General features: G+C 52.2%; 3 protein-coding genes across 3 annotated transcripts; 2 read left to right on the forward strand and 1 right to left on the reverse strand.

Annotated features, from left to right (window-relative positions):
- Positions 1 to 527: 527 nt before the first annotated feature.
- On the forward strand, positions 528 to 1,993 carry PEX19 (Peroxisome chaperone and import receptor; the record flags this gene model as incomplete). Its single annotated transcript, XM_062944719.1, has 4 exons — positions 528 to 750; positions 813 to 1,128; positions 1,161 to 1,617; positions 1,676 to 1,993. 4 exons carry the CDS (start codon positions 528 to 530, stop codon positions 1,772 to 1,774), a joined length of 1,095 nt encoding a protein of 364 aa, XP_062803573.1. The 3' UTR covers positions 1,775 to 1,993.
- A 120-nt stretch (positions 1,994 to 2,113) lies between these two features.
- Positions 2,114 to 6,891, reverse strand: QC764_210110 (uncharacterized protein). The gene is made up of 3 exons (XM_062944720.1): positions 6,246 to 6,891; positions 3,419 to 6,119; positions 2,114 to 3,362 (listed from the first exon to the last, which is right to left on the reverse strand). Exons 2-3 carry the CDS (start codon positions 4,485 to 4,487, stop codon positions 2,563 to 2,565), a joined length of 1,869 nt encoding a protein of 622 aa, XP_062803574.1. The 5' UTR covers positions 4,488 to 6,119; positions 6,246 to 6,891; the 3' UTR covers positions 2,114 to 2,562.
- A 4,724-nt stretch (positions 6,892 to 11,615) lies between these two features.
- QC764_210120 (uncharacterized protein) lies at positions 11,616 to 14,922 on the forward strand. The gene is made up of 2 exons (XM_062944721.1): positions 11,616 to 12,699; positions 12,762 to 14,922. The coding sequence occupies exons 1-2, from the start codon at positions 12,290 to 12,292 to the stop codon at positions 14,677 to 14,679; spliced, it is 2,328 nt and encodes a 775-aa protein (XP_062803575.1). The 5' UTR covers positions 11,616 to 12,289; the 3' UTR covers positions 14,680 to 14,922.
- Positions 14,923 to 15,229: the final 307 nt, after the last annotated feature.

Below are 15,229 nucleotides of genomic sequence, written 5' to 3' on the forward strand. Positions count from 1 at the left end.
GCATATATGCCCCGTTGTAAGAGATGGATATACCCAGCAGAGAAACGGGTTACTGAGAGTGGAACAACATATCGATGGTTTACATATTTGGGCGCATGGCATACTGGACATCAAGGAGTTATTGGAGTCTGGAGATTACTTTCATGCATTGAAAAGCGGCGTCGGCTTGCAGGTAGGCTGACTTAATTGTGATATAATAGAATAATGCTGTATTAAAAAGAAGTATGAAAGAATGGCTTTACACGACACACTGTATTCCGTACTAGTGTTCAAAATATGGTCCGTGCACTGTGATTGTGTTCGAACCCGGCGAATAGCGTGGTTCAAAATATGGGGAACCGGGAACCGGGACCCGGCCGAACAGTTGAGGGGCACTGGACCGCTCCGGAGTTGTCACATGCCAATGAGCCGAGAGTGCCTTACGTCTTGAGATAACCTACTTCACCTCGACTACATAGGGGAAGTACCTATCACAAGGCGCAGCGCAGGTACCTTGCGTATAAAAGCAGGCCAACTGTTTGGGAAATATGTCGGAACAGCAAACCAACAGCGCTGCGGCACCTGCCGCTGCTGCTGCTGCTGTTGCTGTCAAGCCAGATGCGACTCTCCCCACCACAACCACTACTTCGGCCGCTACTATCACTACCCCAGCTGTTCAAGATGGGAAGAAAGCAGTAACAGTTGAAGATGTCGCCGATGACGACGACGACGTCCCCGACCCGGATGAAGACGACCTGGATGATCTGGACGGTAAGCCTCATTTACCCCTCACTTCTTCTCACTCCAACCCCGTTCACTAATACCCTCGTCAGACATGCTCGAGGAATTCAACGCCGTCAAACTTGGACCCCCCTCCAAGCCCCCAGCAGCCGCCCCATCCCTAGGCCCAGAACGCCCCCCGGCCAGTGGTGACGGTGGTGACCTCCCCCTGGACGAAGATGAATTCGCCCGCCAGCTCCAAGCAGGCATGGCCGACCTTCTAGGTGAAATCGAGTCCTCCCCCGAGATGCAAGCCCAGTTCGAGTCCATCTTCAAGGAGCTCGGCGCCGCTGCCTCCGCCGCTGCCTCCCCAGATCCCAAATCCCCTCAGCAGGAGCTGCTGCTGCTGCTGCCCCAACTCCCCCCGTTGTCCCCCCCCCTAATATCCGCCCCCCATCTAGCAGCGGCAGCGGTGCCGGCGGTGCTGAAGCCTCCTTTCAAGAAACCATCCGTCGCACCATGGAGCGGATGCAAACTTCGGGGGAGCAAGCTACTGCTGCTGCCGCCGCGGAGGGATCAGACGACTTCCTTGCGGAGCTCCTCAAGCAAATGCAGGCTGGCGGTGGCGGGCTGGGTGATCTCGGTGGGGAGGGGAGTGAAGAGGAGTTTTCCAAGATGCTCCTAGGTATGATGGAGCAGCTCACCAACAAGGAGATCCTCTACGAGCCGATGAAGGAGCTGCACGACAAGTTCCCCGAATGGCTGGAGAAGAATCGCGACAAGACGTCGGCCGAAGATCTCAAACGATATGAGGAGCAGCAGGGGCTTGTGGCGGAGATTGTGGGCAAGTTTGAGGAGGCGGGGTACAGTGATGAGAAGCCGGCGGATAGGGAGTATATTGTTGATCGGATGCAAAAGGTATGTCTTCATCTAATCGCATCCTGGACGAGGTATGATGCTGACCAAAGGGGAATAGATGCAAGCAAGTGGTCAGCCGCCAGCGGATTTGGTGGGGGATATGCCCTCTACGCAAGACGCACTCGCCATGCCAGATGAGGGGTGTGCTCCTCAGTAGAGGTTGGGAAACGATACTATCATAGATGGTTGATTTTCAGTTTGTCATGTTCGACCATTTGAAAGAGAGCGAGATTTGTTGTCTTTAGAACTGTTGAGCTTGTTAGATATCTAGCGCTGGGCACACATGTTTGTTTTAGTTCATCACCGAAACCCACGGATTGTACACAAGTATATAACAGAACAGAATTATGATTCGCAAAGCTCCCCCATCCTGAACGCTGAAGTGCATCAGTCCTCCAGACCCATTCCACTGAGGCATTCCATGGCAAGCACAAACAAGAGGTCTTGCTCTAAACTCAGGGATATAGGTAGGCTGACAGGCAATATTATGACAAAACACTCAAAAGCATTTTCTTTATTGGAGTATCACTTGATTACCTATTATTCGACATCACCACACTATACATTCTACAATCAAAGCGTAGTAACAAATATTTTGATCCGGTATATTTCCCAGTAGCTAGGCTTATCACAGCTGTGTTGTTTGGTATCAAAGACTCTTGAAAAAGGAAAATCCTGTCCCTGTCCCATATCCACCCCTGACACCCACACTCCCTTTCCTTCCCTTACTCATAACATTACCCAGAGATATCCTTCCTACCTCCAATGGGGGGGTATATCATCAAATGCTTCCCCATCGAAATCATACACACAAGGTGGTATCCCATCACAATCAATAAAATCATTAACGAGTATATATACCCATACTAACGGACATGTACTGCGGCCCCGTAGTAGAACGCAGGCCAAAAAGTAAAGAACAAGAACATTAAGACTTGTCTTTATTTAAGCAACAGAGTCCTTCTTCTCATAAGCCTGGGGCTCGGAAGAATTGCCGCCAACATCTCCCTTAGGAAGCATGTTGAGCTCATCTTCTTGGGCATCGAGGCCACGGAATTGGAGCCAGAAGCAGAGACCACCGATGGCGGCGGCAATGGCAACGACTCCATAGTTCCAGACGAGAAGCGGGTCGCCAGCAAGGGGCACCAGCGCGAAGCCGATGGCAGACGAGATGGCGTTCATGAACAGACAGACAGACTGAACCATGGAGCGCATGTTTGCGGGAGCCTTGGAATGGGCATACTCCAAGCTGGTAATGGAGGCCAGAATCTCGGAGAAGGCGATGAGAACGTAAGAGCCGGTCTGGGCCCAGACGCTGATCTCGACATTGGGGCACTTGATTGCCTTGCCGTCAGAGCCAAGCAACTCGGCGCCGTCAGGACCAAGCATATTGCCACTGGCATGGTTGCCGCACTCGCTCTTCTGGTAGAGATAGTATTGAAGAACGCAGGCCCAGATCATGGCGCTGGCAGCAACGAAGTAACCGGCAGCGATACGCTTGATGGGGGTGAAATTGATGCGGAGCTTGCGAAGGGCGGGGAACACAAGGGTATCCATGAGGGGGATCATGATGATCAGAGCGAAGGGGTTCAAGTTGGTCAAGACGTCGTTGGGGACACCGCCGAGCTTCATGGTGGCAGCTTGCGAAATCAAGTTATTGTTAATCTGATTGTAGCAGAGCCAGAAGAGTGGGTACCACATGAACACAGCGCAGGCATTGAAGCCACGGCGAACCTCATCAACCCCTGATTTATGTTAGCTATGGTTCGAAGCAAAAGGTTGAGATGGCGACAAAACTTACAGGCGTCGTTGAAGTCCATCCACTTGGGCTTGTTCTGAATCTTGGAGGGCTTGACGTTCTCCCAGAAGGTACCGTCGTGGAGGTTCTTGTAGGTCTTGACGGGGTTGAGGGACCAGCGGCCCTTGTTGGCGAGGGCGAAGATCTTGAAGGCGCGGCCGAGAACTGAGCCAGCGGGCGGGACACGCTTGTAGCGTCTGCGACCCCAGAGCATAACCAGGGGGCAGAAGCACAACATGATGGTGGGGAGAGTGTAAGAGAGCCAGAAGCCGACATAGTGCTCGCAGTAGACCATGCTGAGCTGACCAGCGAGAGCACCGAGGTTGATGAAGAGGTAGAAGTAGTGGTAGACACGGGAAGCGGTGGCCGCAGGGTCGACGATGACGCGCTCACCAGTCGGCAGGGTGCGAATCACCATTCTCTCGAGATCAAGCTGCTCAACAATCAAGGGGTTGACGTTGGGCTTGAAACCACCGGTACCGACACCCATAGTGATAATGCCGAGAGTGAAGGCAGCGAGCGCACCATTGGGGTTCTTGATGACAGGGGGAAGACCGGAGATGATGAGAAGGATGTGACCGATGATATCGATACCGAGGGCGGCACCGATGGTTCTGTAACGACCGAGCCAGCTGTCGGCAACGTAGGCACCGAACAGAGGCATGGTGTACTGCCAGAAAGCATTGAAGGTCGTCAACGAGAACGAGGTTCTCTGACCCAAGCCGAGGGCACCGGCTTGGCCATTCTCGATGTCGTAGCTAGCACCTGTGGTGGAGTTGTCTGGCAGCTTCTGCTGAATGAAGTTGGTGAAGACGGCAGTGGTACCGTAGTAGGAGAAACGCTCGCACAACTCGACGAAGGCGATGGTGTAAATGCTCCAGGGAATCTTGTCGGGGATGCGGCGGAGGGTGTGAAGCTCCTCGTCGGTGGGAGATCTGCCATCGGCGCTGACACCGAGGTCGTCGTCCTCGACTGTGCTGCTGAGGACTGGGGCCAAGCCGGCCGCCTCCTTGTCCTTCACGATGGCCTTGACATCGTCGCTCACGGCGATGCTCGTGGGGTCGGACGCCATGGTGGGCTGTGTGGGAAGCTCTCTCTGAATGGAACACTCAGGTGTTGCCTTGTCTCGTCTTTGGAGAGCGGCCGTAAGGTCGCCGGGTGCCAGGTGGATGGAGAGAGAGAGACTTGAGCCTGCCGTGTCTGAGAAGCGAAGCAGCAGGACGGCAGGTATTATATACGACCCCGCGAGATATATTTTTCACCTTAAGCAACCACTAGTGTGGCGAGCGAGCACCGCATGGGGTACAACTGCACCTGCCCTCCTTGCTGCCCTACCTTCCATGGGTACAATCTGGGGCAAGAGCGACCCGAGGGCTCGAGTGATGGTCGAGTCTCGGCTCTTTCTCTGCATCGTATAGTATTCCCGCTCCCGGAGGTACCAACGGAAGGAACAACGGACCATGGACAGGGAAGGAATGCCCACCTCTGGAAAGTGCTCTGTCTTGGGATGGCTTGCCACCTTCCAAGATTGACCAAGAGCGCCAAGAGATAGATGAACAACGGGTTGCCTGCCGTTTTCCCCTCCAGTCAACCACAACCCGCCCCCCTCTTTCGACGAAACGGCAACATGCTACTGGCGATCCCTGGCCTGATATAGAGGGGTGGCATGTACACGAGGGTAATTGCCCCAATTGATCGAATCTAGATGCTGTTTCCGTCGAGCTCTGGTTTCCCCCCACGCATTAGGTACACATTGTGCCAGTCTGGTATGTACTTATTTGTTTTGCTTTGTCGACGTCGCAGCACAAGTGCCGACATGCCGAGAAACGCCATGCCGTTCATGTTTGGACGAAGCTTTCTCCCGCGCCTCTGCCGCTTGGCTGCGCGCCGCTGAGCGACACGGCGCAAAGACAAGTCGGCACAAGCTCCCGCAGGCGCCTTGGACCGTCTTGGGGGACTGGGGGATGTTGACCAGGGGTCGGGCTTTTGGTGTGAGAGGAACTTCCTAGATCGTCTATGCCCAGCCTCTTGGCACCAATGCCCGCGCCGGATCGTGTGGGGACCCACCCGGTGCCTGTCAGCGAAAAATCAACGACATGAGCACCGAGGTGTGGCAACCCTGGAGGGGAACCGGCCGACGACGACCTGATTGCCCCACGGAGAGCCCGCGGGCCGGACCAGACACCGTTATTCGACAAGTTAGAATACTGGAGGATTTAGAGCTCATCCTCACCATCACAAGCGCCGGAGCATCATCACGGGGGCCTGCTATTGGGTCCGGGAATAGCGATGGCGAGAGGGGTCCCCATACAGTTATATGGGCTGATGGAAAGATCGTCGATGGGGTAGCAGTATACAGCCAAGTACTCCAGTGTCTGAAGTCCTTGGGCGGACGGGACAACGGTTTGCCATGTGATGTCTGTCCTCTCTCATGGGACGAACGTTTCGACACGAGCTTCGAGAACTTTTGCCTCTCATTGTTGATTGGAGCATCAAAAGACCCGAACGTTAGGATGACGGTTCTGCCAATGCGGCTCTGGAAGCTTATTTGTGCATTCGCAGTTATCTCTCGGATTGCGCCATCTGCTCCCTTCCCACGACGATAACCAGTCAGTTCGAGCGAGATACTACGGCCATGGTGTCCCGTGGAGGCTCGACGCCGGGTATGTTTGCTTTTCGGTGTGCGCCGTCGCATCCAGGATTCCTAGGCCATTAGTTTTCCTCCTTCCTAAAGCGTGCTTCAACAACGACACACAGAAACCACCTCGGTCCACCATTGAGAAATCACGAAGAAAAGAGCATTCCAACCGTTGTCCAATGAAATGCTCACATTTCTCCAACAGCGAGGTATTTCTCGGTATTTCTGTATGGTTTAGTCCAATAGCTTCACCTGCTCACCGTTCACCGATGAGAGCAGGAGCCACGGAGCATACCTAGTGGTTGGGTGGAACGAGTACTGCGGAACCTGAAAAGTATGAGACAGGGACCTCATGATCAGGGCTGCTTGGCACAGATGGTCTAGGTATGTAACGGATGTCAGATGCGGGTGCTGTTGTTATCAAAAAGCGAGAATGCCACGCTGATGCATCTCTGCCTCTATCTTGTGCTTATGGTGCTGCCATGCAGTCGTTATCTTTTGGGGTAGCTGTTGCTCGTTACGAGGGTGTGGTAGCGAGAGGGATCGGCTGATACATTGGCAATTACCTCGTCTTGTATGGCTGCCTTCTTCTTTCAGCGGCCGTATAATCGAAGCGTCGGTCACGCAAACAGCATGCGAGTGGTGGTGAGAATGCAACGGCTGAAGTGGTAGGGGGGAGCGGAAAAAAGGCGGGTTGTTACAGTCCAAGTCACCTTCCGCAATAGGAAGTGCCATTTAGTCACGGTCGATGCTCCTTCGCGACAGCACAGGTGCCAGCGGAATAATGGCCTGAGGATGACAATCCTCCCGATACTAAAACGTAAAGCTCGCAAAGCTATGGTTTTTGCGAGTCTCACCTGGGCTTCGATGCCTGCGCCGTGGGACCTACTTTATCTACTCTCGGACATGATACCGAGAAGGATTTATTTTTCGGATTGTGGGGGTTCTGGCAGTGACGTCAGACCTCCAACACAACTCCGAATGCTTCGAGGGTTAGGGTCTATATCGACCCAACATCTGAATTGCATGATCATGATCAACAAGTCGGCCCTTTGCAACAGTCACATGCGGTGGATCGAGCCAACGACATTCTTCATCGGTCTGCCACTTCCTACCTTCTCTTCCTAGATATCGCTGCGTTGTTAATGGCAATGCTGTGGCGTTAAGATTCTCGGGTTTTTGCAACAGCTTGCCCTTTCAGGTCCTTGCGCATCAAGCCGTCAGCAGGACCTCCAACATGCAAGTTCGGTGGCCCGTCCACTTTGGGCTTGCATCAGACTTATATGCCAAGATGCTTGGAAATAGAACACAAAGCAGCGTCGGCGCTCGGCAGTTGTGCTTTCTTGAGCCGAAGTTCAGGGTTTTCATGGTGGATAAGGTAGGTCTTCTTACCTCGGTGAGCAGAGAGGTGTGGTCAGATGTCACGAGCTCGCGCTATTGGGCTAACAGTAAAAGGCTTTTGCTAATCAGCAAAATCTGATAGCGTGGCATCACTTATTCCTTCTTTTCACCCAGAACGGCAACAGACCACATAGGTACTCACGAACATTGCTACCAGTCTCCATGTCCACATCACCCCAGATCTTCGCATATGCATTATGCACTGCGGCATTGTGCAGTACTTTCCTGGGACTCGGGGATCTTCCGTTACTCAAATCACATCCCACAACCTACTAGCGAAAGCGAAAAACCCCAGACCAAACAGCAAAAATTCACCATGGCATTCCTTTTTAGAAACTCAGGTTCCTGCCCATGAAGCCAAGACAGCTCGGGAATATTCTTGACAAACGCCAAGTATTCGAGATAATGAAGCTTGTCCTGTCGAACCCAGGCCCATCCTCGCCGGCGTTGGAGTCACAACCCTGATCCATGAGCTCGCAGTAGAACAGGGGTGCCGGTACCTGCACGAGGAACATGAGATGGCCAGGGAGAACTCCGCCAAGGCTACATACGCTTTCTCTAGAGCTCGGGATAACCTCTGTTCTTTGCTTGCTTGCTTCGATCCTAGCCTGCGCTTTGCTCTTCTTTGCCAAGATGACATGACTCTTTCTTTGCAGCTGCTTTATAGGAACTTGCCGAGAAAGCTCCATCATGTGAAAAGTCATGGGGAAAACTGAGGTGACTGGTGACGATCAAGGATGGGTAAAGCTTTAGCCGACACGTGAGCCATGGAGAAATTACTGATCGGACATATGCCTATCGCGAGAGTTCCAGATCATGACACAACGACCCGATATTCCAACAAGGTGCCTCTAGTATATACAATCGTTACCTCTCATCCAGAAGGCAGAAGCCTGTGTTCGAGTACTGACATGAAGGCCGGGTATTCACGGCTTATCATCAGGCAATAACAGGTAGCATGGCATTCACTTTGAGATATGTCCTTGCTGATCTTTCATACCCATCTGATCATCTGATGGGTAGTTTATCCAGCGTCAGTTCATCGAAACTGCTTTTCGTGCTCGTCTTCAACTACAGCCAGGATTTTTACCTGTGAGGATAGCATCGATCCTTGTCATGCCTTTGCTCGGTCTCACGCTCATTCCATTCCCATCGAAGCCATCAGGCCGTGCGAGTGTCGAGTAGCTGCGGAGACATAAAGGGGGGGGGCTATCAGTCAACATCCTGTTCAACATCCTTAGCCATTCCAGCTTAGAGGTTTGATCAGCCGTTGACTTTCAGAGTGGCTGGTTGTTGGGATGACACTGTCCAAACCTTCCCCTCCCCCGTCTGTGCTCTGGTTTAAGTCATCTTTATTTGAGAGAGCGTCTGTCACCTGGCTGACCGTGGAATGCAGGGCATTCTTTCTCATGTATCTGTTCTCATGCTATAGCTCCAATGTTCGTTCTCTGATCGTTGCCATGTTATCATCAGGACAGTGAAGCAGTGATGATGGACGGGCTGTCAGTAAAACGCAGGGCACCTTGAAGTCAAGAAATATGTACCTGTTCCCATGCAATCACTGGCGAGTCTGTGGGTTGGGGGTTGGGGAAAAGACAAATGGCAGTCAAGGCGTTTACATAGTGCCTCGTTGTCAGGTTATTACCGAGGAGATGCTATGCATCTTGGGCGTGGCCAAGACGAGCAGACTGTCAGTGCGGGTGCGTTGATCTGACAGTTCTGACAACTCGGGCAAGCACGGCCGAATGGGCTTCATTCAAGGTAGGAATTGTGGGCGTCTTTGTTGGTCATGTTTGTAGAAATCACAGAGGAGGTCGGGAGAATGGCAGATCTAGGTAGCCTCGTATGAGAGAGAAGCACAAGGATATTTTCAGCAGAGCATGGGGAGTTTTGATTTTGATATTCTCCAAGTGTCCTCAGTCTAGGCCCTCCCATCTCTTCAACATGCCAAGGGAGCCATGTGCTCCTCTCTCGGATACAAAATGACATTACACGGAGTGCGTCGAGGTAACGAACCGGTACTTCACATCTTTCCGACCTGTACAATATCCTGCCACGCGTCTTTCGGAGCATCCGGCGTTCGTACTGTTGGGGTAGGCCCGCGTTTCCGGTGCTCGAGCTTTTCGATGCAATCATCTAGCTGAGAACGCACCCAACCGTTAGCTATCAAAGCACGTCTTGCCTAAGGTAAGTGCATGAATATGCATCACCCAGTCACTTGCAAGGCAAGTGGTGGGTTTCGGAGCAGACTGGGTTGGTCGTTGTCATAAAAAAAAAGAATTATTCACCCCACCTTCGGGAGTGAATGTTGGAGCCAATGTTCGACTGCGGATAACCTGTTCGCTGTGTTTTTGTCCCTCTTCAGCCTGTCCGTCTCTTTTTTCGCTCTCCCGATTCTATCCTTCGCCAAAGCCTCCCAGAATTTTATGTGGAAATCGTCCCTCTCCCTCTCCCTTCTGTCCTGGTTTCTCTTCCTCTTGTAGACATCGACCCCGATGCCGAGCAGCATAGGAAAGAGGACCAAAACTGGCAGGTAGGGCCTGACGGATTCAAACATCTTGGAAATGTATTTTTGAAAGGAGTGTGTATGGATGCCTGGTGTGCCGGGATAGCAATGACAACGACTGAGCGAATTGGTTGGGCAGTTTGTGAGCATGCGGGAAATAAGTTTGACGGTGGCAGGATAAATATAGATAAGGCTTGCAGGGAAAGAGAGTAGATTTTGGGGGTGAAAATTGAATGGTGACCTGCATTGGTTGAAGTTAAATCGCGTTGGTGGCTTGGAAAAACACCCCATCCCGCGAGATATCACAATCTGAACGAAAGAAACAAGACTGAAATGGAATCACCGCCTGGAAAATAATCAACACGGTACTCGACTGTTGTTCGGGGCTCCCTGACCATCTTGAAGGCCTTATTTTCGAGTAGCAACCTCCTCTTCAAATACATGGCATGGGCACGCACATGGAAACTATCACTGCGAACAGTGGTGCAATGTCAACAACGACGTGTATGCCAGGCGGACAGACATGCTGGATCTCACAATCGGTTTTGAAACAAGAATGGGGAAGAGTTCATGTCCAGTCAGAGTTCCATATGTTCCACAAATCAAGCTAGGCCGGTGTTTCGCTTCAGGGCTTACAAAATTTCTGTTTGCCCTACCAGCGTCATGAAACATTGAAATGGCGTGCGAGTTATTCATTGTCGGTCTCACCTAATAAGCACTCACTTTTCACAAGTCACCAAGCCATGTTCTGTAAGGCTGAAGCCATATTTGTTGCGGATGATTTCCATCGCAGCAACTCATTCCGAGTTTGAGCAGCCCAAGGAGGTGACACGAAGCCATAAAATCAGGGCTCATTATGACTGGGAAGACTGGGATGATATCCCCACTCGGCAACCCAGGTGCAAGAAGAAATCTGTAACACAGAGAGCGGACATCAACTAGGCGTGACCTGTACTGTCAGCCGGGCAAGCGCAGGAAAACTTCGGCCAACAATAGAGGCTTCGGACTGAGAAAGCGAAAGTTGTATTTCTGGAAGATGATCTGCATCCTGAATATCTGAGATCCGGGAAGAGAGCAGCAATGAATAAGACGTGTTGGTGAGTTCTATTCTTAACAAGCCAGTGCGTAGGCGGCAGTGTTGTAGGTAGAGCGAACTAGAAGGCTCTTCGAAACCGACCAGCTGAGACGCGTACACAGTAGAGTCCACAATGAAACTATTGACAGACGAAGCTTTGCTGACTGGTCGGGAGAGGCCGTGAAGGGGCGAGAAAGCTTGGGTCCGGCACTGTGTGTACGTACCTGATCTAAAGATTCTCTAGTGACGGGGTGGATCTTCAAGCTGGAGTTGCTGGAGGCCGGTTTGAGATGGCCTGAGACAGTTACTACCCTCAGAGAGGCTTGTCTTTGTTGGTCTGACCCGAGACGTTGGAAACGGCCCAGGTTCTTGTGGCCCAGCGGGTTGTTGGGCTGCTACTTTCCCCGCCCCCATAAGCAACAGCTTTCCCGGTCTGAGGTGAGCGAGTCCCGGATTCCACTTGAGTCCAGAACATTGCTGCGTTGCAATGGTCTGAAGCTTATTAAGTGGGGCGTTTCTATGTAACGTCAGCGCCCAGGCACACCCGTTGGCGGGGTGTGACCAACAACCTTCACCCACCGACAGGTTTATCACGATTATAGACAAATATTTCGCAGTCGTTTTCGACCAATGCCTTTCTCATTCAGGAACGCAGCATTGCAAACCACAGGGCTCATCATGTTGATCCGTGCTTACAAGTGTTTGGTAACGGATCTCCGTTCAGTGTTTCTGGCCACACTCGCCATGCTCCAAACCCGTCGGCTAGGAAACTGTCACGGGCCGTTGGGATGAGCTTTTCGCAGGGCTCAGACTTGGACTCATCCGATGAACTCACCCCTGGCCTTAGCTCACCGGCCTCCTTCGAAGAATGTCCCCTCGCAGCCTCTAGGCTAGCGTTGGTGGTCGGTCTGCAAGACCACCGACCTGCCGCCTAGATGGGGACCTGCTTCTTCTACGCCGATCTCACAAGGCGCGTTCCTCATAGCACACACAGTACCGTCAACAAGCTTCCAGCTGGCTGGGTGATGTTGCCGCTCGATCTTTTTTTCTTCTCAATTTCCTTCTGACGTATGATCTCGTCTTCTTTAATCAGAGATATATTTCTCCGACACTTCTGGTCACTTTCGTTTGTGACACGCAGGTTGCATCTCTCGTTTGCATACCTTACCTATTTGACCCTTCACACCACACTCACTTTAATCTTTGTTTCATTGCACCTTACTTCAAAGAATATCAGACACCTACCATCGAACCATGGGGCCGCCCTCCTTCCTTATGAGGAGCAAATCTGACGATTCCTTCTTGAGCATACTTTCCACCAAAGAGGAGAAGTCGCTTCTTCCAGCGCCAGTACACCGAAAACCAAAAATCAGAGTACGAACGCTTCTAGGCCATTGCTTATATCGTAGGGTGATATTATGGACTGCCGGCATTCTATTTCTCTTATGCTTAGCGCTTTCATCACCAGGGGGTCGCCAACGCCGCCAAAGGCTGCTGGAGTTGGTGGACTTGAGCCATCAGGATGTGAGAAGCGGCGGTGATGAGGGTGAAGCACCAACAGTTGCCAAGGACACAGAGGGTGTGGTTTTTGTGGTCTCCGCGGGAGATGCGCCACAGGTTCAGGTTCAGGGGGAGCACATGCCAACCTGGTTGCGATTTAGACAGTGAGTACTCCCAGGAACAGAGGAAACATGTTGATCGCGACTTGGCGCTAACGTTCCACCAGCCTTGACGGTTTCTTCAATGGTCTCAAAGCCCTAGTGCCAGCAAACGAACACATACCGGAGTATCCCAGGAAGCCGGGTGAGGCGTCACCGTTCCCACTCACGCTATCTTACACCGGCTTGCCGACCCCGACGCCCTACGTATCTCAACCTGACTATGAATCGCCGGAATACATCTCCCAGTACCACGCCGTCGAAAAATGTTACCTCGACAAGGAACGGAGGATTCCGGTTCCCGATCTGTATGCTTACAATGGCGTTGTCCAAGGCCAGCCAGAACCTGCCATGGGCTCACGCAACTTACTGGGACTTCGTGACGATGTTTGCTTTGACAGATTCGGTCGATACGGGCCTTATGGCCTTGGATATAGCTTTGACGAGGGAGGTGCATTTGTTGGCACTGACACAGAGCAGGAAGGCAGCAGTACGGTTTGGGAAAAGACGGGCAAAATTAACTATGAAAACATGGACTGGGGCGATGCCCAGACGCGCTGCTACGAATCGAACAAGAAGCGCTTCGCCGACCCAGCAGTACCAACAAAAACTGCAGCAGTTTCAGGCCAACCTCATCAACGGTCATTTTTGCGCAACGAGCGGCAGAAGATCCCCCGGACGGCCGTGGTCATCAGGGCCTATGTTGGGTTTCAGTGGACGCAACACAACATCTTGAACTTCCGGGCCCTGATATCTGAACTGGCGCTCAAATCCGGCGGCGAATACGCCGTACACTTCCTCCTCCACGTGCGCAACAATAACGAGGCCATCTGGGCCGACCCCATGACGGCCCAGCGCATCCTGGACGAGAACATTCCCCAAGAGTTCCACGGTCTCTGCACGCTATGGTCAGAAGCCCAAATGCGCCTCTACTACCCAGGAAAGTTTGGGGGCAGCTTCCAGAACCCCAGCGGTGGTGATATTCATGGTGTTTACCGCAGCGCCCATTTCCCTCTGCAGCACTTCGCCATGCAGCACCCCGAGTATGAATACTTTTGGAACTGGGAACTCGACATGCGCTGGTTAGGGAATTACTATGAGCTCTTTGATCGCCTCAGTGCCTGGGCCAAGGAACAGCCCCGTAAAGAACTGTGGGAGCGCTCTGCCAAATACTACATCCCTTCCTACCACGGCTCTTGGGAGAACTTTACCTCCTTGGTGCATAATGAGACCTTGAACAGCGGACGCGAGGCCACCTACGGCCCAGTTCAGTTCCCCGGCCGCCAACCCCTCCGATCAGAACTCCGAGGCGAGAGCTTCATGCCCTCCAATTGCGATCCAAACAACAAATCCGACACCGAGTGCGGCAAAGGCGAAGAAGCCGATCTCATCACTCTGAACCCGCTATTCGACACGGAGCACTCGGGCTGGGTCTTTTCAACGGATGTCACAGGATATAAGCGCTCCTTGCCTCTGCCTCCGAGAAGATGTAGCATCATCACCGCTAGCCGGCTCTCCCGTAGATTGCTGAACACCATGCACGAGGAGACCTGGAGACTGAAGCACACCATGTTTGCCGAGATGTACCCCGCCACTATGGCACTTCACCACGGGTTGAAGGCCGTCTATGCCCCTCACCCTGTTTACTTGGACCGAGAGTGGGAGATTGAAGCGATTGACAAGGCTTTCAACGGCGGGAGGGATCACACTGCTGGCGGGCACGGTTCTCCGTTTGACTTGAACAACGAGCATAATCACAAGGGGAGCAGCTGGTACTACAATAGTGAGTTTGCCGGCTTGCTTTGGAGGAGGTGGTTGGGGTATGCGCAGTTTGATGGCCGGGGAAGGAATGGTGGACGGTCAGGGGAAGGGCAATTGAGGGGTGGGAAAGAGGAAGAGGAGAGGGCGGCTGGGACGGGCAGGTTGTGCTTGAGGAGCATGTTGGTTCATCCTATCAAGTGGGAGCATCCTAGTGAGCTGGATTGAGTTCCCAGAGCAGCATGTTTGGAGTCTTTTTTTTTTTGATAAGGCGGGGAAGGGAATGGCAAAGGGCTGGTTGAACCTTTGCTGTTGGGATATCCGGTAATAAGGGCTGCATAATTGGGTGGACAGGTGGCATAAAAGTAGCATTTTTTGCGGTCGTGTTTGATGATGTATATGCTTCTTTCTTTCTTTTGTTAACAAGCTAGCCTTAGTTTTGATAGGCATTGGAGCAATGTTTTCTTCCAATCGTGAAGTTGTCTAAGCAGCAGTGCTAGTGTTACAGTCTGATATCTGGGTCGGGTTGCGGCCGGCCGCCGCCATAAATGGTCCGGGCCGCCTTGTGTCTCGGGAGATATAAAATTGGCCTTGTTGCTGTTGGCAGGCAGGCAAAGGCACAGAAGGGTTGACATGTTTCAGGCCTCACAATGCACGATGCTTTTCAAATTAAATTTAGTGATAGATGAGGGCGGCAAAATGGAAGGCAAACTTTCCAAAGAAAAGAAATTTCTTGATGTTGCACAAAACCTGGATCGCCAAGTACTTATACGATATG

The sequence above is a fragment of the Podospora pseudoanserina genome, chromosome 2 (assembly GCF_035222485.1).
Source record: "Podospora pseudoanserina strain CBS 124.78 chromosome 2, whole genome shotgun sequence".
NCBI classification, from domain to species: Eukaryota; Fungi; Ascomycota; class Sordariomycetes; order Sordariales; family Podosporaceae; genus Podospora; species Podospora pseudoanserina.